General features: G+C 40.7%; 1 protein-coding gene across 1 annotated transcript in view; it reads right to left on the reverse strand.

The window, feature by feature from the left end:
• The window catches only part of ITGA2 (integrin subunit alpha 2), a 113,783-nt gene that overhangs the window by 13,454 nt on the left and 76,533 nt on the right, over positions 1-23,796 (reverse strand). The window contains exons 18-28 of the mRNA XM_014594040.3: positions 21,258-21,368; positions 20,611-20,693; positions 19,986-20,127; positions 15,826-15,918; positions 14,412-14,488; positions 13,198-13,281; positions 10,566-10,668; positions 7,448-7,558; positions 5,928-6,032; positions 4,785-4,898; positions 2,166-2,255 (exon numbers count right to left, since the gene is read on the reverse strand). Of these exons, the coding sequence (XP_014449526.2) occupies positions 2,166-2,255; positions 4,785-4,898; positions 5,928-6,032; positions 7,448-7,558; positions 10,566-10,668; positions 13,198-13,281; positions 14,412-14,488; positions 15,826-15,918; positions 19,986-20,127; positions 20,611-20,693; positions 21,258-21,368 (1,113 nt within the window). The remainder of the gene's footprint in view (positions 1-2,165; positions 2,256-4,784; positions 4,899-5,927; positions 6,033-7,447; positions 7,559-10,565; positions 10,669-13,197; positions 13,282-14,411; positions 14,489-15,825; positions 15,919-19,985; positions 20,128-20,610; positions 20,694-21,257; positions 21,369-23,796) is intronic.

Below are 23,796 nucleotides of genomic sequence, written 5' to 3' on the forward strand. Positions count from 1 at the left end.
GTTTTAGTTGTCAGCTGAACAGATTTGATCTGGAATCGCAGGAAGGCCAAAATTTGGCTTCACTAAACTCAGTGAAGTTTATGGGAATCTTACTAGTGAAGTTAGCATTTCATCTAGAACTTCTGCAATGCCACTGTAATAAAGTTTGCATTTTGGTTCTGGGAGTTTTTTATTGGTTACTAATAGACAGGTTTTTACTGTTAGGTTCCTAGTGTTATACCTAAAGTTATTTGGCAAAAATGGAATTTCATTTTAAGAAAAGATTAAAACCTCAGAGACAAAAGAGCTCACATAGATAGTGTATCTTTTATTTATACTGCAAGCACTTCTAAGGAGTAACGACACACTGTCTTTGCACACCAACGAACAGACTGTTGGTTCTGAAATTGAAACAATTTCAATTTTATAAAGTGAAAATACCTTAAATAACTCATCATCATAATCTTCCCTGGGGGCTTCTATTAAACACAAGACAGTTATAAGTCCCTAGCAGGGATTTCAATTCCAGGCTTTTATACAGGTTGACAAGAAAATACTAGATATTAAGGAACTTGGCTGGGGATTCCCTAGCATGTACAATCAAAAAAGGATGTGGAAAAGAGAAGCCTTGAAAGGTGAGATAAAGGGATTAGAAGAAAGATTAAATTTGTATACAATCCTTCAGGGCTGAAGGGACAGTAGGGTCCTGTTTATTTGAAGAGAATATCTATGAGGGAAAAAAAAAGATTGCAAACTACCATCTTCCCTCTCCCTCAGACATTGGCAATATGGAGCAAAGCATCCCAATTCACACCTGCAATATGGACCATTCAAGCCTGTGGCAATACTCTCTCATAATGCTTTGCAAAAAATGGATGTTTTTGGCTCACCTGCCAAATCACTAAAATAAATAAATACATAAATAAATAAATAATGTGGCTCAGACAGATCAAACCAAATGCAAGTGTTTTAAGATTTCTGTCATGGAAATGAATGATCAAAAAGTGTGTGTTAAATTGAAACATGGTATTTTGGGGCATTTGTAAGGGAAATCAAAGGGCCCTACTGGCAAAACCATCAGAGGAAGGAGCAGTGCTGTTCCTTTCCCCAAAAGCTCAAAGACTGGGGAGGCAGGGAGGGTCCAGTAGCAGAGCAGCTACTTTCTTACAACTCCAGAGGTGCGATTTAGAGCATCACTCCTGCCTTGTGCAGAAGACTGCCTTGAGCCAATTCAGCTATAAACTGGTCCCTGATCATCCTGCCAGGGCCCACTTTAATTGGATTTTCTTGTAGCTCTGAATGGATTCTGATGCCTATCACCATCATGAGTAACCTAATTCCCTTTCTAGCTTGTTTCTTGAGTAGCGTTCCAGTTCTCAAGGACTTTGGAAAAGAGTCCATTTTCATGGATTAGATTGGCTAGCAAGTCCTATATAAAAATAGTGTGCGCCATGCTACATGTACACCAGGGGAAGCAGATGTGTTTTTCTATTTTCAGAGTATTGTTACAAGAAAATATTGTTCAAATACTATTTAATATTTACATTTTAATGAATGAAATCATTGGGAGGAAATATTCATAACCATACCAGTGTATCCAAAGCATTTGAGAAAAATCACTTAAAAATCTTTGCTACATCCGTTTGCTGCTAGAGAATGCTATGCAACACATTATAGTACAGATTTAATTATAATTTGATGCATGCAAAGCATTCATTATTAAACTCAAATGTAAAAATACAAATAAAAATGAAAATAAGAGTATATGAAAGATTTCCTGAAGTTCATGAATCCTGGACAATTTATTCTTTTGTGCAGAAATTCAAACTCTTTTACATGCATAATAAACTAGTTGAAACCTTGGAGGTTTCTACCATGTTTTGTTGGTGGTTTTGAAGCCAAACTGAAACGAAGTTCAGATGTGCAAACTGATCTACACTAACTAAACACTATCTGTAGGAACACTGATAAAGTAAAATCAAAGTTTTAAACAACTCTAGAATTTACAAGATTGCATGTAACCAAGTGAATGAAAATGTTTAGTTGGTAATAGAGGTTAAAGAGGTTAATACAATTTCTGTGACCTGCTGCAGACCTCTCCGTGACACAAAAAGAAATACCGAAATATTAGCATTGGTATATAGTGAAATAAATAAATGAAACATTTCTGCTTGTGTAACACTTACAGTTAAGGTGTTCTCTCCAATTACAAATAAGTCTTGGTTGTGTGGTTCAATTTCTGCATTTGCTGTCAACTGTAAGGTCTGGAAAGTTGACTGCAATAGAAACATGAAATAGTAACCATGTTCTAATCAAGTACACCAGTAAGGAAGGTAGCTAATATAATTTTCCTTAACTGAACAATATTTTACAGCTAGAGTAAAAAATCAGAATTAAGAATGCTACAGTTATATTTCTCATCTTCTTAGCAAGCTAGGAAAGTAAGGCAAAAGTAGATCAGAAATGCAGACATCAATACTGCTATTCTCACCTGTTGTAATTAAGAATTTAAAAGACAATCAATGAGAAAAAAAACCCCTTTAATTATACAATTCAGGCAAATGGAAGATACTGAAGTATCTGTAGTTATCTGGACAGTCACAGAACCAGAAGGAAGGGAAGAAAGATCAGGACAACATACAGCAGGTTGGGGACATTGTTCTGGCCTTTAAAAGTGGGAAAAAAAAGAGCATGCTTTCCCTGGCACTATCTTCAGAATCTTTCTGCTTTTCTCTCTCTCACTTTTTCCTAGCACACACTGTCATCTGCCTCACTCTATGTGCCAGACATTTAGCATTCACCTTCCATTAATACTTCCAGTATTAGGAGCCTATGCAGCAGTTCAAAGATTGCTGCTTTAGCACTGCTGTGCTCCATGTGACACTTGCCATATACTATAGGCAGAACAAAGATACTCGATTTGATATTAGAGGAGGAAGGCAAGTAAAAGCCTCCTATAACAGAAGAACTATTGCAGATGAGGTGAATATTTGATAATATCTCTGCCTGAATCTCTCTCTCTCATTGAATGCTGACTCATAACCTAAGTGCACCTTTCTCTCTCTTGTCCCTGCTTCAAAGGTACAAACACAACTTGCTTAATTTTCATATATAGTGACAACCAGTTATTCTAACTAAAAAAAGAAACTGGGGCACATTGTGTTAGAGCACTGACAATTGAGAGGAGGATATGAGGGCAAGGTTGTGAGATGAGGAAAATTACAACAGTGACAAATTTATTCTACAGAGAAGCACACATCGTCTGCTCCCCTATCTTCTTGCTCTCACTTTTATTCAGGTTCCTACTTTTTGTGTAAGTGGAGCAAAATCCAAGTGTTCTTGATTTAACACAAGAAAAAATAAGCGCATTCTCAGAGAGTGCGGTAAGAAAGCTAGTAGACTTCCTTCATACACTTGCATAAGCATATTATACTATGTCTGACCTTTTTATTTTATGGACAGAATATTAGAATATTCTGGCTTGTAGATGTCAATACTTAGCCACAAGGCTTGGCAGGCAGAAGAAGGCTGAAAGTGTTTTGGGTCTGTCTGACATTACAGGCACAGGAGAGCACGGGGATAGTTTTGCTTGGTTGCCTAGCTGAGAAACAAACAGTGTTTCATTTTAGAGGGCATGATTGGCATTTGGTCTTGGGGGACATGATGGGGTTTGAGACCTGGTAGTTAGGATTATTTATTTAAAGAATGTTTTTAAGCATACTATAATTTCAATCTGAGGCCCGTTTCCTTGACAGTGGCCCATTAAAGAACAAACGGAAGGTTTTTTATATGCTTTATTTAATGTGCATAACTTTTCTGGAGAAGAAAAATGGCAGCTCTGCCAGGGGTTTTGCTACTTTTAAACTAGAACAAATACTATGTAGGTTTACTGCAGTTCAGAAGGTAAGAGCAAGGTAAGAGCAATGGGGTTTCAAATTTGATACGAAAGGACTGTAGTGTTTTCTCCACTCTCAGATCTGAAAACTGTAGTTTGTGGTTACTTGAGCTTGCAGGACTGTCTGGCAGATTCAGTGTACATGTGCCAGAAGATTTGTGTCACCATATCAGGTATGGCATCTTACAGGGTTCATCTTTCTATTTAGTAATTTAATGGTTTTATTAATGCAGACTTAATATTTATTTCAGCTTCAATTGCATTTTTACACAAAATTGTTAACAACTTCATAGAAAAGAAGAAAAGAGCTTTCCACACAAAGATAGTCATTCAAAAATACAAAAGTTTCAAAAATACGAAACAATACAAAATACAATTAGATGCATAGGTGCTGACTTTTTCTTCCCTGGTAGGTGCTTGCAGATGTAAAAAAACAAACAAACCCAAAACTCAGTGCTTTACTTTTAACTTGGTGTGTTCCCGTGCCGAGCCCCAGACATGTCCAGAGGCAGTACGTTACTTCAACTCAGTTCTTCAGCATCTGTAAAGGTTGGGCACTTTAGTGGGGCTTTTTTGGCACTTTTATCTAATAGCCGATTGAATCAGCTTTAGCTTAGAGAGCCAGAAAGCCCCACTGAAATGCTCAATCTTTACCGGCTGGGTCGAAGAAATAGTAATGAATTGCTTTTTCCAGTAAACGCACTGCTGCTGCTTTTTTTTTAAAAAAAAAAAAACATCTGCAAGTGTTGCTCTGTGTGTGCTCAGCACCCACTACATTTTTTTTTGGTGGGGGGTGCTTGAGCTTGCTCACCCACGAAGTCAGTGCCTGGTTAGGTATAAGGTATATACAATAGGTATAAGTATATACAATATGTCTAATTACTCCCTGTAAAATGTGGTTGATACTTACAGCCGCAAAGGTCCCATTCCATATCCTAGCAGACACATTTATAAAATATTCTCCTTTCATCCTGAGGTCTCTCAGCCAGCATGTAACTGTAGTACACTTTGCATTCCGACAGTTCTATTAGAAGAGAAAATATTAGGATTTTAAAAAGCATCTCTCACATTAATGAATGCTATAGTTGCAATCTAGGCAGGCAAGGTTCTTTGGGTAGATGTGATATCTTTTATTAGACCAACTGAGTAGTTGGAAAAGAGTTCTTTGCAAGCGTTTGGGCACAGTCACCCTTCTTCAGGCATAGGGAGTCTGCTGTTCTGAGACTCCAAGCAATGAAAGAATCAAAAAGTGTGATGGGATGTCAGTGAGAATGTAAATAGGTGGAAATTAGGAAAACACAAGGTAGAGCAGGGAAGGGAGGGAGAAAAAGCAGGGAGGGGAAAAACCAGAAAAGTGAGTAATCTAATACTTTTGGCCCTGGGTTACATAGCCTCTTATCTTCGTTATTGTGTCCAAGTGTATGAGTTATGCTGCACTGACAGTTTTGATAAATAAAGCACCTTACTTATCTGTAAGGTAGATGCAGAATGAGCTATGTAAGTTTATACTTAATCATATTCACATACAAACCTACCTTACCTATAGATCTCCTCCAGAAAGAAGAATCATTTTACATGTTTCTTAATGTCATATGAACATATATTTTCTAGTCATTTAACAATTACATTGATTAATTTATTCAGCATTAGTGACCACACTGTGGCAATATCTGAACAACAAACTTAGTACAGTAGTAATGGTCAAATGGTCTCTATAGGAAAATCTAATATAGATTGGACAAATATGAACAAAAAGACCATGCTGAGCAAGTTGCAAGGAATGCTAGAGATAGTTCTTCAAAAAGAGCTACTTGTTCTGACACACACAGAGTATGCAAAGAGGCTATGGTCACTATGGAAACAGTTTAATTATAGAAATTAAAAATAGAAAAATATACTTGGACAAGAAGAGGAAAACAGCAATAGTACAAATGATAGCCCTGACCCTGCACTGTCTATGTGGAGTGCCACTGGCATTAAGAGAGATCTGCCTATGCAGCTCATAGTGTTGCATCAGGAACATACAAAGGTCAGAGTCCCAGCTTTATCTCACCAATTCTTTTGCAGCTCTGAAGTTTTCTTTCTTGAAAGAAGCTGAATAAGGTGTTTTTCCTATTTGCAATGGATTTATGTTTGCACTGCATGTGACACCCTGGGTCTAAAAAGAAATTTTTATATTATATGGGATGGAACCATAATCATGACTATGCACATTACTATGACAAGTTTCCTAGATGGTGGTCATTACTCGTATTACAGTTGCAATGTTAGATTGTTAGGGATATAAATAATGAATGTTTTTACAATTCAAAAATTAAATGATTTTCATGAAGAAATAATTTGGTATCTCTAAAATCTATGTTTATTAAACATTTCAGACTGACTCACAATATGGAAGAGGACCCAGCTGAGGAGTTACATGACTATTCCCTATATGTAAGGCAGGTAATGTTTGGAGAGCTTTATCTAAACAAGTACGTGGACCCTATTTTTTTGGAACATACATGTGGTAAGTGTTTCAGAAAATGCCAGTTTCACCGAGGCAGAGATTCTTTGACCTCTGACAGTCAAATCTACCATCACTCATACAAGGTTGGTCTCATCTTTGGCTTCCATTTTTACAGATGGAAAAATGAGGCATGGAACAACTAAGCGGCTTGCCCAAGATCATACAGAAAGCCTGCGACAGCAGGAATGTGAGCCCAGATCGCCCAAGTGCTGATCTTATGTCCTGATTACTGGACCATCTTTTCTTTCATTCCCTGCCCCTGAAGTTGTAAGGCATAGCATCAGTACAAACAATGAAGTACGCTCTCAGACATGACCAGGTTTGACAAATGTCCATAAATTTACAGACTGTCCATATAAAAAGGGCTAAAAATATTTGTCCATAAAAAAATTGAGCTGTCCCTAAGAAACTGAGACACGCTGTGGTTGCATTCTGTCAGGTGTCACTTGTCTATAATGGATGATTGCCTTGAAGGCAGGCATGGTCACGTGGCCCTAGGCAGTCTGAGGTGGTAGTGCCCCTGAATGGCAGCCTTGGGTAAGTCTCCCTTCCCAATGGATTGGTTTAGGTGTTAACTACCCAGGTTTGGTTTACTAGTGATTGAGACTATTAGCTGTTTGAGTTTCACTTAATGTTTAATAATTGTTTTTTTCTTAAGGTTCTGTATTTGTCTTCCTTCCCCGCCCCCCCAGTTATCAATCCAACACCCAGTTAAAATTTATTTTCCTAGGTTTCTGGGTGGGTGCTTGAGCCAGATTTGGAAAGTTGGTGTTTAATCTTTAAATTTGAACCTGGCCCTTGTTACTGCCATCCAGGACCTGGCAGAAGGGTTACACTTACATTATGTAAACCAGATATCAATACAAACTGATGTCAGCAAAAAAGTTTTTGTCAATGAAGTTTGCAGATGCTTAGAAAAAAATATTCTTGGGTTGGCAACCCTGGATGTGACACTATGATTACTTGTTGATGTTCTGCCCATGGATCTCACCTGTTGTATCACAGTCCACATTATATTTATTACACAGGTTAAAGTGCAACCTTTACATGATTCAGTTCTCTACCTGGTCTGTATCCACAGCAGTTAGGTACATCAGCAGATTGTTTTCTTTAGTCAGTTCTAGAAGATGGATTTTTACACATGCCATGTTTACTGCAACACTTCCCGTTGTAACCTGCACAGCAATAACTAGTTAATTTAGTTGCATTTAGAGTTAAGAAAATACAAGTTAGTTAATTAGAGCAAGGCAGTCATAACCCAAGACTGGTTAAAGATCTGAACTGCTTTTGCTGCTGTAATATTTTTCTCCATTAATATTTTTATCTCTAGGCAGTAATTGCATTATAACATCACTACATGTAAACAACATATGCTATATAATTTTGAATCCCCAGTTGCTTTCTAAGCAAAATTTTTATTACAGTAAAAGCTGCGTTATCCGGCACTTTACTACCCAGAATTCTCTATTAACTAGCATCTGTCACAGACGGCATCTTGCCGTTCAGGATGCTGCCGAGTGGTGTCACTAGCAGCAGCCCCATCCGACACTGTGATCGCGTTGAGCTTGTGCTGTGACTTTATTGCTGAATATCTCACCCATCCTGCAACTATGGCTACCAATACTCCATCAACAAGCAGAGGACAGAAGCAAAAGCATGTTTTGATGATTACACAGAAATTGGACATAATTAAATGCCTGGAGAAAGGAGAAAACAGGAACAGGTTGATGTTCAGAAATTCAATGTTGGCTCATCTACGATCTATGACATCAGAGTTACTTCAGTTCATGACGAGTTCTGAGAAAAGTAAAGCAACTGAGCAATGCTGTACTCTGCACAAACCAAAACTGGAACAATTAGACAAGATATTGTACAAATGGTTTGTCTTAAAACGTTTGGAGGGAGCTCCAATTCCTGGCCCAATGCTGATCGAGAAAGTGAAAGACTTCTATCAAGAAATGGGAATGACTGAAGCCTGCTTTTTTTTTCAGATGGATGGTTGTCTTGCTTCCAACTTCGCCATGGTATCAGAAGGCTTGATGTGTCTGGAGAAAAAAAAAATCTGCCGATCATGAGGCTGCTGAAAAATATTGTGCATTTTTCCAGAAACTGGTTGCGGAGCATGGCATAACCCCAGAGCAGAGCTATAACGCTGATGAAACTGGCCTTTTTTGGCATTGTTTGCCAACTTCTACCCTGGCTGGTGCAGGTGAGCTTGGTGCAGCTGATTTTAAGCAGAGCAAGGACCACCTGACTGAGCTTATGTGTGGAAATGCAGCAGGTGCACACAGAATCAAGCTGCTGGTGGTGGGAAAATTCAGACGACCAAGAGCATGCAAGGGTGTCATTCATCTACGTGTTGCGTACAAGGCACAAGCTAATGAATGGATGGACAAGGAAATATTTTTGCACTGGTTTCACCATGTCTTTGTATCAGCAGGGAAAGAGCATCTGAAGAAACATGGAAAGCCAGAAGACACAAAAGTTATTCTGATTTTAGATAACTGTCGAGCTCATCCTCGTGAAGCAGAGTTAGTGTCTGGAAATATTCTTACCATCTTCCTGCCTGCCAATGTCACGTCACTCATACAGCCCATGGATCAGGGAATTATCAAAAACCTGAAATCCATCTATGGAAGGGACTTTATGGGGAAGCTACTCAACTATGAAGGAAGTCTCCAAGAATTTCAGTCACAGCACACCATTAACAATGCAATTTTCGATGTGGCATGTGCCTGGTGTGCTGTGAAGAGTACAACTTTAAGGAAGGCTTGGAGAAAATTGTGGGCAGCAATGAAGTTTGCAGGGGGATCTTCTGATGAAGAAGAATTTGCAGGTTTCATTGTGAGACAGAAAAAAAAAATCATTAAAAGAGATTCTTGATATCCTTCAAAATGCTGACCCCACTAACCCACTCTCTAAACTCAAAGATACTGAGTGGGTAAACAGTGATCAAGACCTTGATGTTGCACAAACCCTTACTGATGCTGAAATTATAGAAAAGGTTGTGCATCCTGAGAGAGCTACTGCACCTGAACAAGACTCAGAAGAAGACGACCACAGTGAAGAAACTAAAGTGGATTGGGCTACTACTGCACAATGTCTGGAAACAGTCTTGAAATTTGCTGAGCAGCAGTCTTCTTATTCTGCTCAGGAAGTGATGCAACTTCATGTTGTTCACAACAATTTCCTGAAAAACAGGCAACTGACTTGCAGGCAGGCAGACATCCACAGGATGCTTCAAAGAGCTTCTGCAGCTTGTGTCAAGGATCAGATATTACTATTGATGTTGATGATCCTCAAGAAAAGCCACGGTCTGAAGCAGAGCCACGTTCTGAGGCAACCTCTGATGCCAAGGTGCCTTCAGAAGCAGCTGAGGGGCAGTAATTGTACAGTATACTATTTACTATATTATTACTTATATCATAGTTAAAATATTAGAAGTTGTTATATCACAGTTAAAATGGCTTATTTTCTTTCTTGAAAAAACCTGTAATTATAATTCTCAGATAACCAGCATATTTGATTAACCAGAACCCCCCATTCCCCATGGATACTGGATAACAGAGCTTTTACTGTAGTTGCATAAAGCAAATGGTTCTGTCACAGCTGCTAGTCAATACAGCTCATTTACATTCCTTTAATAATTGCTACCTCTTTCATTCAGGTTTCCTCCAAGTTCAAGCTACTTTTTTCAGAGTTGTATATCTGCGGTTATTCAGTTTATTACCTGTTGAGAGCACTTAACTTTACTCAAACAAAACAAAACAAAACAAAACAATCATTTATATTTCCATATCCCAAGTCCTATAAAAACTTAATGCATGCGTTTCACTTTATGCACTGTGAACAGTTCCACTCACTTGAGTTTGTAGATCTGAGACTCACTTCCGTGGGCTTACTTACAAGGGCATAGCATTAATCACATAAGTTTTCACAAGATCTGAGCCTGTGCTAGCAGTGAAAAACCTCCATTAACTGGAACTCTCACCGCTCAACCAGTGAATGCTGTGAAATGGGAGGTGAAGTTATCACTGTTCAGTTACTGAGACTCATTTTCATCACTGACTGACTCACACAACAGAGTAAAACACCAAGGACCTCATTTTGTTTGACCTTTGGATACACAGTACAGGTGGCAAGGCAACACACTAAGTATTATCTTTATAAATATTTACTAACCTTAACTGAAAAATTGAATGCAGGGCCAATCTCTTCAAAATTATTCACAGTGGAAGGAACATTGTGATCAGAGTATATTTCATAGAAATTTATATTGGTAAGCCTGGTGAACAACCAGAAAACAATATTTTAATTTGGCAGGTGCTATTAAAATATATTCAAATATTCCATGTAACTGATTGTTTCTTGGTTTATTATAAAACAGCAAATCAGAGTTCAGAAGTATAATCAGGGGAAGCTCAGATATTTATAACCTTGTTTTAAATTTTATTTTGAAAAGTTGTTTAAGAAATAAAAAAATCTTATTGGAGTCTAAATTGCAAATGAGCACATAAAGCAGAGTGCAGTAAGGGAATACAAGGAATTGGAGGGATGTTGAAGGGCATCTCTCTGCCCAACTTAATCTCTTCATGCTTAAGCATAGTGCCACAGCCTTTTGCTTTTGCTTGGCGTTCCCTGCTGATGGCAACTGTAGTCCTTGCTGCCGTCTGCCCTTTCTGTGAGACTCCACCCTCCAGCGAAGACATGCATAATGCTGTCCCGGTTGATTAGAAATTTAAGGCACCAGAAGTGAAGTCTCCCAACATACCGCCCTGCTCAGTATTGTTTCTCAATATACCTGGGCTCCTCCTGAAAACTCCAAACAGACAAAATTTGACTTCAGCATTTTCCCCCCCACTTCAGGGCTTGAATTTCTGGCATTTCTGGGTGTGTTTTCAGTCTCCTGTTTCTTCTTGCAAAACAGAAATGGCTTTTTGCCATTTTCTCAGGGCTCAAACCAAGAACTAGCTCCCAGATACGTTTTCCCAAGACCCATCCTCTGCTCTGTTAAAGGAAAGCCAAGTCCTCTACGGAAGATTTATTGACTCAATGACCTGTTTCCAAGTGCAGCCATAGTTGTTAAATAGGCTCTTGATCTTCCATTAACCCCCTCTCTGCTAGGATAGGGTTTATATAACTTATTTCATATTCTCCTCTTAAGATTTTACCCAACCTCAGGGAAAATGTCGAAGTCTATACCAGGGCCTCTCTTTCCTTCAGATCTCTTTTAGGCTGATTTGCCTTTCTAGGAGCGACTCTTACATGCTCTCGATCTGCATCTCAAATCTTACTTTGTCACTGTCCAGAAATGCAACCTGAAATTGTAAATCTTGTTTTTCCTTAATTAAGACTGCTTGGGATCCTCTGCCTGGCGTCTTCTAAGGCAGCAAGTTCCTGCTGGTATCTTTCAGTTAATGAGACTAGATGGTTTAAGTCTGTATCCTCCAGTATTGTCTTGGTTTCTTGGACTTGTTGCAGTTACTGCCATAGCTACTAAATTGGGTTTTATTTTTTTGCTGCCTCTGTGTTCACCTGATCTTTAATCTAGTCCTTGTAAGCAGCAGTGGCTCTCTTCTATTCTATAGTGTCCTTGTCTAGTGTCCACTGTCCTTATCCAGGATGCACATGCACAAGTGGTCTACTTCCTTCTGCATCACCATCTCTTGCTGTCTGGCTACTATTCAGCTCTGTTCTCTAGCTTTTTCCAAAGCTCAGAGAGGTTTTTCCTTCTGTTCTCAAGCCACTACCTCTAGATAGCCCTGCTCTGTTATGCAATGAGTATAATGGGTCTTCTCTCCTAGGAGCTGCTCCCACTTCAGTTTGAGATCAGTCTTGGCAAATCTTGAATCTTGCCTGGTTCCTTTTCCTGAAGTAGGTACTGCTGCTTTGTTCTCTCAAAGTTTGTTGCTATCCATTTGGCCTCCACTGCTCTTTTAACTCCTCCACAGCCTGGGAATATTTGTTTCACCTCTGTATATTTATCCTATAAGACTTTATGCCATTGTCCAGTTCCTGCAGAAAGGCTATCATTTGGGCTTGCTTGGTGGAATTTGATTAATGCTCCGTGATTCTCTCTATATAAATCCCCTCAAATCCTGGAAGCTACTATTCAGCATTCTTTGGGTGGATCATTTCTTCAGTCCCACTTGGACTCTCTATACTCAGAGAGCACAATTTCCCCACAGATCCTGTCCACCTCCCTACTGGCCAAGCAGGGCAGTCCCACGCCTGGGGCAGCCACGATGCGTGGAGCAATGTGAACTGCCACCATACTGATTGCAACAATGTTGCATAGCCATCGCTGTGGCAGTGGCTAGTTTTGTCCTGTGCCAATAAAGTTGGTGCCTAAGGCTGCTGCTCCAGTCACCCTGGCTTAGTTATACTACTGGGCCAAGTTCTTAGTGGGGCAATTCCTTTCAGTACTGTCCTCCTTTTCTACAACAAAACGAAGTACAGCCCTTGAAGGCTTCCTCTACTTATCCCTTCCTGGGGCTATGTGACAGGCAAAGTACTCACAATAGTCTCAACTGCTTCTTTTGTTCTCATTACAACAGCTCAAGCTTTAAAGTCACAGTCCTTTATGTGTTCCCCTTGTCCACAGGCAAAGGAAATCATCTACTGGATTTTTTCTTTTTAAAGTATTAAAGGACAAGAATAAAATGTCTGATGTCATTGACCAAGCAACAGTTTCTTACAACTGTCAAAAAAGATGATAGTGTATCTGGGTCCTGATGGCAATTCTCAGAGGCAATTCTATTTTCTATGGCAGCCTTGACAGAATGCCTTCAACTCTCCTCTTTATTCAGCATACCTTGTGAAGTGAATTTCAGCGTCATACCGCAGGGGAATTGATAGGCTGACTTGATTGTCTGCTTCTCGGTCTTCTTTACTTTCACTGTTCATCAAAAGCATAATGTATTATTCTCAGGCATTATAACACAATTATAATGTCCAAAAAATAATTATACTTGCAGTAATAGTAATATCATTGTTTTATCTTAGCTCAAACAGTTCATTGGTGGGTGTGCATTAAAAATTAAATAATTATATAATGCCATATTTACTCAATTCCAAGATGAGATTTTTTTTCCTCCTTTATTTAACATGGGGGGAAGCCCCTCATCTTAGATTTGAGTACAAGGCTCTGGGGGGTGGTTAGGGGGGTGAATACATAGCTCCTGTGGTTCCAGCTCAGCCTCACCTCATGTTGGGGCTGGAGTTGATGCTGCTTCTGCACCCCATACCTCTCTCTCCAGCAGCCTTGGGCCCCCTCCATCTTTTTCTCAAACCGCTTCTACTCCCCAATGCCCTTTGGCTTCCCTTTGGTCCGGCACTGGCGGACTCCATCTCCACTGCAGCCTGAAGCATGGAACATGGCCCCAGACTGGCCCTGTAGCAGCTGTGCTGGATTTCCAGCACAGGTAGCAGTGGGGACAAAGCTTGCCAGTGCTGAAGCATGGGTGGTAGGGGGGAGAGGCAGGAGGCAGACAGAAGTTTCAGGGGTAAAATGGGTGAAGTGGAGCAAGGGCCTGAGGCTGCAGGAGTGGGAGGGGAGGCACTGAAATGGCCTGAGGATTGGGCCAACAGGGAGTGGAGGTCCAAGACTGTGTGGGGGAGGGCAGGTATAAGGAGGGGTTAGTAGGGTGGGGGGCAGACAGCCTGGGACAAGCTGCCTTGCTCGCCAGCCACCTGTCTGCCCCTCTCACACTGCTTCCCCCATTGCCTGCTCCCTTACTGCTTCTCCCACTGCCTATCCCACCATGTGCCCCCCCCCGCTGCACCACCTACGCTGTTACCACTCACTTACTGCTTGCTCCTTTATAGCCCCCCTAATTTCTTGTCCCTCCACCACCTGCAGTGATGTGGAAGGGGTCGAACTTAAGACAATTCTGCAATAATTAGATTCTATACATGGACAATTATGACAAATTTATGCATTTTCCATGTACAGAAGCTAATTATTGGGGGGTCATGTTAAATTCAGGGTTGTCTTGGATTTGGGTTAGATAAGGTAAAATACTTTACCTCAATGCCTGAAAATTTATAACTGCCATGTTCTGAAGATGTTTGAGGTTGAAGTCAAAGCTAATATCAAAAGATACCTAAACAAAAGACAAAACCAACAGATTATACAACAAATTTAAAGTGCTTACAAGTAATTATCATTATATTTACTTGTCTGCACAAATTTCTGGAGTTTGAGCTATACATTAGAATACTGTAGCATGTTATCGTCTGCAGTAATTACTTCATCCTACCTGCAGCATTGCTTTGTTCTTATTTTCACCTGCAGCTTCTTATATCATTCTGCAAACGCTAACAATTTGCACATTTAAACATAGTGATGCAATTACTAGTTGCAAACAGCAGGAGCAGCATTTCAGGGAAGTTTGGGTTATTTACATTTTAAGCATCCATTCTGCTGGCTATCATCCAAAATAATTTGATCTAAGCTGCTAAAAACAAGGGTTATATTCTGTTTAGCAAGGGCTTTTTCTCCTGCAGAGAAGGCATGTTCCTATTCTATTTAGTGTGTTCTCATTGCTGCAAGTGACTGTTTTAGGGACTGGGAAGGCCATTTCTTTCCTTCCCTAAAGGATAATGGAGAAGATTAAGCTATCCAAGATGTTGTATATCATGAGATGTATGTTATGTAAATAGGTTACAGGATATATCCTCAAGCTGCTTGAGGCACTATCTCCTGTCATGGCAGCACTGCTTGTAGGCAAGGATTATGTACAGTCCAGGAAAGGAAGTCACCATGGAGTCCTGCATTGGGCTGGGTACCTGCCAGTACCCACAGGTGACCCAGATAAAAGCCCCATTGAAAAACCCAAAAAGCCCCATTGAAGTGACCAATATATACAGACATTGTGGAGCTGGGTTGAATTAACAAATTACTGCTTCTGGGAAAACGTGGGATTATTTTTTCATGGCAGTTTGGATGAGGTCATGGGTTTGACTAAAGCAGGTCAGGTCAGTCCATGGGTAAGAAGACTTGCTAATGTGGGTTGCGAGTTTGGGTCTGGTTGTATAATACTGGGTGCAGGTTGGAAGCGGGTCTATAAAATCAGACCCATGTAAGTCTCCGAGTCACCACTGGCTCAGTCAGAAGGAATCCCCAGGTGGGAATCCATTCAGTTCTTAGGAGAGAACATTGTTAAGATGGGGGAATTTCTGCTCTCAACCGCTGTGCTCCGAGAGCTACAAACCAACTGCTGCTTGAAGGGACTTCAGCCATTGTCCAGGAGGTAGGGAGAAGCATGTAGCGTAAGTGCTTCTCTCCCAAGCTGTGTAGAATCGCCAGCCTTTGACTGCTACTATCAGTGACTCAAACTGAACCTTACTCTAATGAGAAAACATTTACCAGTAATGAGTTAGGACACACTTGTGGTGGGTATCACTACAAATGTGTTGATATATGAAATCTGAGTGGTACCTTTTCTCCTTCTTTAAAAACAGGATAGCTGATTTGGCAAATGACTGATTCCTGGGCAGTGCCCACCTGACATGAAACTTCAGTTCCATCACTCTGAAGGAAAAAAATAGAAACGCCATATTAGCCATTAGCTTTTGATACAAGACTAGACACTTACTTGCACTGTTTTTTCAATGTGACATCAGTGTGCTTGTGTTGCAGAAGAAAGCCAGCAGCATGTTGGGTTAAGAGGAGTGTGTTGTAAATCAAGGGAAGTGATTTTTCCACTCTGTTTGGCACTGATAAGCAGGGATGTGCTTATTTAGTGAGGCTTAGTTAGTGAGGCATTAAAGCTCAAGAGCATTGGTGAAATGGGGGTCCAGGAAGGATGGTCATTCCTCAATGGAGTGATCCTGTGGGTGCAGAAGGAGGCAATCCCATCATGCATAAAAGGGAGCAAAGGGGCCAAGAAGCCCTCTTGGCTGAACAGGGAAGTCCAGGAAAACCTAAGGGCAAAGCAAGAGGTATACAGGCTGTGGAAACAAGGGGTAGCTACCAAGAAGTAGTATACCTCCCTGGCTCGCACTTGCAGGGAATCAGTTAGGAAGGCCAAAGCAGGATTAGGTCTTAGGCTGACGACAAAAATTAAAGACAACAAAAAGTCCTTCTTCAGGTATATAGGGAGCAAAAGGAAGGTGCAGGATGGCATAGGACCCCTACAAGACAAATTAAGGCAATTGGTGATGGGGGGATGCAAAGCTGAGCTCTTCAATGAGTTCTTTGCATCTGTAGTCCTAGACACAGACCAAGACAAATCTCCCAATTGGACTGTAGATAGACACAAGAGGGACACCAGCCCACCAACTGTTAGCACAGACTTAGTGAAGGGGCACTTGGAGGGGCTGGATGTGTTTAAATCAGCAGAGCCGGATGAAATTAATCTAAGGGTGCTGAAGGAATTTGGCCAGTGTCATAGCAGAGCCACTGGCACGGCTGTTCGAGCACTCATGGAGCTCTGGTCAGGTCCCAGAGGACTGGAAAAGGGCCACTGTGGTCCCTATTTTCAAGAAGGGGAGGAGGAGGAACCAGGAAACTATAGGCCAGTCAGTCTCACCTCTATCCTTGGGAAAACTCTGGAAAAAATCATTAAGGATCACATTTGTGGGAGCCCAACAGGGAAAATAATGCTGAAAGGAAATCAGCACAGGTTCACTGCAGGTAGATCCTGCCTGACTAACCTTGTTTCTTTTTATGATTGGGTCACAAAATGCTTAGACACATTTAATTCTCATAAATAAACTGACAGGCTGTGATGTAGATGATTATCTGGTAAGGCAAGTGGCAAATTGGCTTAGGGGTTGCACCCAGAGTGTGGTGGTGGACAGGTTGATATTGACCTGGAAAGATGTGGGCAGTGGAGTCCCGCAAGGCTTGGTCCTTGGACCGGTGCTATTCAATGTCTTCATCAGTGATTTGGATGAGGGTGTAAAGAGCGCCCTGTCCACATTTGCACATGATGCCAAATAATGGGGCAAAGTTAACACAGCAGAGTGTAGGGAATGGATCTAGGTGGATCTGGAAAGGTTGGAAAAATGGGCAGAACAAAATAGTGTGCAGTTCAACAAAGACAAGTGCAAAGTGCTGCACCTGGGCAAAAAGAATCACCGGCACACGTATAGGCTGGGGGTGACCTTCTCAGCAGCACAGCAGTGGAAAGGGATCTTGAAATCATAGTTGACTCCAAGATGAACATGAGTCACCAATGTGACAAAGTGATCAACAAGGCTAACTGCACTTTATCATGCATCAGGTGATGCATGACGAACAGGTCCAGGGAGGTGATGCTCCTCCTCTATGTGGCATTGGGCAGGCTGCAGTTGGAGTACTGCGTCCAGTTTTGGGCACTGCACTTCAAAAGGGATGTGGAGAATCTTGAGAGGGTTCAGAGGAGGCCACTCATATGGTCAGAGGCCTGCAAGCAAGGCCCTACGAGGAGAGACTGAGGGACCTAGATTTCTTCAGCCTTTGCAAGAGAAGGCTGAGAGGTGATCTTCTGGTTGCCCATAAATTCATCAGGGGAGGGCAGCAGGGAATACAAGATGCTCTATTTATGAGCGCACCCCCTGGAGTAATTAGGAACAATGGCCACAAATTGACAGAGTAGATTTAGGTTGGGCATTAGAAAGAACTTCTTTACAGTAAGGGTTACCAGAATCTGGAATGGGCTTCCAAGGAAGGTGATGCTCTCCCCTACCTTGGGGGTCTTCAAGAGGAGACTGGACAAGGACCTAGCTGGGGTTGTCTGACTCCAGCACTCTTTCCTGCCCAGGGCAGGGGGTCAGACTCGATGACCTACTGAGGTCCCTTCTGGCCCTAACATCTATAAATCTATGGATCCTGGTTTTCTCTGATAATCCCCAATTTTTTGGATTAAAAAAAGTAAACCAAATTCCACATTTTTCCATGATTCATTCATTCATTAATATTCTTTTTGTCTCTCTCTCGCTATATATATATATATATATATATATATATATATATATATATATATATATATATATATATAGTTACTTTTGGGTTACTTTTTTAAATTAAAAAAAAAATGGGAATTTTTTTTTTAAATCAGAGAAAACCAGGATCCCTGTTGATAAGGCAAGATGTGGATAGATTGGAAAGAGTCCAGTGGAGAATGACAAAAATGATTACAGGCCTGCAAAACATGACTTATGAGGAACATAAGAAAGAACTAAGTTATTTAGTCTGGAGAAGAGAAAACTATGGGGGTATTTGATATGGAAAAAGGACTAGGAGCCAAAGAAATTTAGGTTGGTAATTAGGAGGAACTTCCTGATTATAAAAGTGTGGTCAAGCACTGAACAGGTAAGCTAAGGACTGTGGAATTTCCAACCCTGGAAATTTTCAAGAGAAGGTTAGATAGATACTTGGCCAGGATGGTTTCATCAAGGATGACCCTGCCTAAAACAAAGGACTGAGCTAGATGACCTTGCAGGGTCCCTTGCAGCCCTACTTTCCTAAGGAATACAGATTGGAAGGAATTACAACTAACTTTTATGTTGCTTTCATGTGCAAAATGGGGATTCTATACTTATACCCTTGAAAAAGTCACAGTTTTGTAACAGGAACCAGATTTAACCCTTTAGAAAGCAAACCTGACTACGAGCAGGTGGTCTTTCCTTAGCTTCTATTGTACAATCCAGTGTGTTACAGCAGAAAGCTTGGGGGGTGGGGGGGTCTGATCTCCCTTCTGTGTTGTAGCAGAAAGCTTGGGGGGGTGGTGGGGGGTCTGCTCTTCAATTTCTTTCAAGAGTATCAAGTCTTGCTCTTTACAAATCTACCACATAGGAGCTTATAGGAGATTACATACAGCCCATGGATGGGCCAGGACAAGACCAGTGGATTTGCCTCTTCAGAAACGATCCCAGTTCTTTCCCCCCAAAAGAGCTCGTTTTGAATAATATACTGAATTCCTTCCCTATCCTCACCTCAACAGTAGCAGCCTTCCTACTTGGGCCAGACACTGGGGTCTGGATTTTATCCTCTTTGAACTGGTTGGGAGCAACATTTCAGACAAATGATTTACTGTATTTCTCCTAAAATAACCTGTAACATTCTTTTCTTTTCTTGTTTTTTTAACAAAGAAAAAAATCCATTAAAATCACAGGTTCTGGTATAGTGATCATTCCAAGCTGATTAACTGTCTAGTTGGAATATGTGACCTTGGCAGTAACATTATTTCTAACTCCAAAGTCTGTGTTTTAAAACTATCTCTGTTGCACACTTGATTTATCAAGTATGAACTGTTTGTGCCCTAGTAACAGTATTCAGCAGTGTTGCTTGGAGTAAAGCAGTACATGCAAGATGCCAAGTCCCAAGGTAAGGAAAAGATGACTTCACCAGTGAGTCGAAATCAAACTAGCTAGGGTGCCAGCTCTTATACTGAGCTGGCTGTCTTCCTCCTTGATCTAAATAAACTGGTATGTTACACTTAGTTCTAGCTAATTGTAAGGAGGGAGTTGGAAGAAATATTTCTTGCATCTTATGGAACAAGATGGAGTAGGCCTTTGCTGAGATAAGGACTACTAGAAAGGAAAACACTTATCAGGGAAACAAGAAAAAACAGAAGTAAAATAGGCAGAGTTGAGGTGGATGCAACTACATACTGATACAGATGATGAAGAGAAAAACAAGTTTTCTGAAAATGTAGCCTGGATTCTGGTGTTATATGCATTTTCCTTCTCGTTCCTAAGCTTCACAGTAAATGTTATCCTTCTATTCTTGCTGCTCACAATGAAGGGTTGTTTGCTGTTGAAAAAATTGATCGTTGTTATTGTAAATAAAGTGGCTACTGCAGCTACAGATCATCGAAAGGCATTCGACAGCAATGAATCAGATGGCCAGTACTGTCCGTTTTGATGTTCTACATATACAGAACTATCATTTTACAAACACTTTGTACACTGGCCATATGTATTGTGAAAGTGCTTCTTAAAACTGACCTCAAATAATTGCACTGTCTTGACTATATATAGCCCATATGGCTTCATTTGGCTTTAACAGGTTCTGCCACAGAAGACAGGCTGAAAATCTCCTTAATAGTTGCCTTATAGCATGGTGATACTGATGTGAACCTACTTTTAAACATTAATGATATAACATGAAGTACCATTAATATATTTTTTCTACAAGTTCTGAATAGATATTGTACTGAAAAGAAACTCTGGGGTTTTCATTCAATCCATTATTGATTAAAAAACTTTTTGTGCAAAAATCTTAGTTGACACTTACCCATCATCTGTTTTCTGCTGAACATCAAGAATAAGATCAGAGACGCAGAGTTCATCCTTACCACAGTCTTTGATAAAAGGAATCTACAGACATGGAAAAAAGTTATCTTCTGCTTTTTTCTGAGAGACTAGAACTTGATGCCCTACCTGCAGGGTAGAATCCCCTTTTAGAGATGAGAAAATAAGGCACAGGGATAGTAAGACTGTATTTCCAATCCTAGGTAAGGTGGACTTTAAGGCTACCACCAATCCATATCTACCTAAGCTAAAGTGAAAGCTCCCAAGCTTGACCTTCTAAGTGAAAGTGCCTAAGCTTGACTCAGCTGCAGTCCAGCTCACGACGTAAAGCTCTGCTGACCCTTCTGCCTCTGGCTTAGTCTGCAGCTTTCTGACTTTGGCTACCTGACCCAACTTCATCTATAGCTAAGGACACTGGTTCTCCAATCCTGGCTTGATCCATGGCTTACTGATTCTAGCTTTCTGGCCTAGCCTAACCACCAGCTCCAGACCCTGGTTATGAATCTGTCCTGACTCCTGTCCTTAGAATTAGGTTCCTGACCCTGTAGCTAACTACTATGCCTAACCATTGTCATCCCACTTGTGACATATTTGGTTTTATATTGTCCAGTAGTTAAGTTCTGTACTTACACTGTAGGATACAGATGCAGGAGAATATGCATCAAGGACAGGACTAGAGCCGGGATTTGCAAGGCCAATGTCAATACGCAGACCAAGGGAATTCACAGCATCAGATGGCTCCTGCAATATACATATTGACTTAGTACGTAATAATTAATCTTACTGCATTGTTATGATGCAATGTTACCTTTTTAACCTCCAAAAGAACTAAAGACCACACTCAGCTTATACACAGGGTTAACTTTCAATCAATCTCCCTACAATCGTGAGTTTTTATTTGCAGTATTGTGTGAATGCAATAAAAATACCAAGTCACAATATTTTTCAGTGCATTTTCAGTTTAATATTTTTAGTGCATTTAACTCTGAGTCCTTCCCTTGGTTATTTGATTCTCCTGTGGGACTGTATAAAGGCAATAATGTTCAAGATCCTTATTAGTTATTATTACTTATATTAGGGAAAAACTGTTTCTCTTAGACTTGAACCAGAAAATGTGGTCAACTTCTATTCAGAGTTGACTTATAACAATACACATTTTATATTATTAATATCTAATGTACTAGAAACAATAAAGGGTTTCTCCTTCATATATTTAATATCGTAGCACTGCCGATTTTTATCTATTTGTTTCTTTCACTCCTGGTCTGCTTAGTAGTATTTAAAGCAGCCGTATTTAACTCTTACCTAGAATTTATAACAATCTGTTATTTATAATTGTTTTTATGACTGGATCCTGCAAAATGCTATGCAACTCCAAACCCTGTTTCTTATTCAGAGAAGATACTACACAGAGGCATATTTCATTAGCTTCTTTAGTAAGTCTGATCTTTACCTAACTTTGCCTGAGTACAATATACCATGTTTACCCAAATCCAAGATAACACTGAGTTTAAGATGACCTTCTAATAATTAGATTTTATACATGGAAAAATCTATACATTCATGATACTTTTCCATGTATAGAATCTAATTATCGGAGGATTGTCTTAAATTCATTTCTCCCATCACTGCAGCAGCGAAAACAGTGGCAGGGGAGTATGCAGTGGGAGGGCAGGCAGTTGGGGGGGGGGGGGGGCGGCAAGTATTGGGGGGGACAATGGTGGGAACAGATGTTAGGGGAAACAGCCACTGGGGGAGTCAAGCAACTTACCCCTGCCATCTTTCTCCCACCACCACTTGCTCACTCCTTTGTGCCTACCCCTGTGCTGCCTCTGACCCTCCCTGCTATCACCTCTGCACCCTTGCTACACCTCTATCACTACTCTTGCTGGGCCAACCTAGGACCTTTTTCTGGGTCAGGACTGGAACTGGAGCACAGCAGCTGCCTGCCACCCTTCCTTCACATACTCAATTCCAAGACAATATTTTTTTTCCTCGTGTTAAATGGGGAAAAAAACTCATCTTGGAATTTAGTAAATATGGTACTATCACTGGACCAGTTATTGATGCTTGGAAAGCACTAAACACATACAGCATTTCTCACATCTCCAGTATTCCCTACTAGTGGATTCATTCTTTTAGTCCCTTACATGTGGTTCACACATCCAAAACATGGCTGAATCAAAAAAAAAAAAAAAAGAAAAAAAGGTGGATATAATGTATTTGCCCCAAACAGTTGCTCTGAGTGAATGAAGGAAGGAGGTAATTCCCACAAAGAGGCAGGGAGAGGTTACCTTTAATGCATCTGACCTTCAGTAAGCAGATTAGTTTATGCATGTTATTCTCTTTTAAACAAAATCAGCAATAATAGAATTGGTTTCCTGTCACATTTTCAACCTCCCTCTTGGAATTATGCAAGAAGCTTACTGCAGATCTAAGCCCTGGGGTTGTGTTCATTGTTTTAAAGGAGCATGACAGGGTGAGCTTTTCTACCTGTGTACATCATTCAAAGCCTGGCACACACCAGAAGACTACCTAAGCTGTTTAGTCTACTTTTTAAAGTAAAATTTATGTCACATATACATGGATTCAGTCAATTATAGAACAATTTCCTCTGCAAGGCGAACCTAACCAAACTGAAACCATGGGCTGGGTAAGGTGAGGTTCTTTGACTTACTTTACGCAAATGATCAAACCAGATGATTAGATTGTCCCTTCTAGCCATAAGAGCCTATGGGTGCTTGTACATATGACAACATTGACCTTTAAACTGGCTTAACTGCCCTTCTGCACCGTGTTAATGGTGTTGCTGTTTACATGTTTAGTGGTGTATTCCACTTTAATTTCATGATGATGTACACGTTCTGCATCATATTTAACTTTAAATAACTTTGTTACATAGCAAGGTAAAACTCATCAGAGGTATTTTAGTTTGCTACATAACAAAGTGCAATGGTGCGTGGGGTGCTGGAAGCTGAGACATGCTCGGGGAAGCTTGGGCTTGCAGCATCCTGGGCTTGCAGCATCCCATGCACCATACCCCGCTACCTTCTTCTGCCGCCAGCACACCCAGCCACCCTCCTGCTACCTTGTCGCTTTGCCCCAGGGGCAAGCCAGCCCATTCCTGTGCAGTCCCAGGCAGCGGGAAGGTGCTGGGGATGGTGCAGGG

The sequence above is a fragment of the Alligator mississippiensis genome, chromosome 3, assembly GCF_030867095.1.
Source record: "Alligator mississippiensis isolate rAllMis1 chromosome 3, rAllMis1, whole genome shotgun sequence".
Classification (NCBI taxonomy): domain Eukaryota; kingdom Metazoa; phylum Chordata; order Crocodylia; family Alligatoridae; genus Alligator; species Alligator mississippiensis.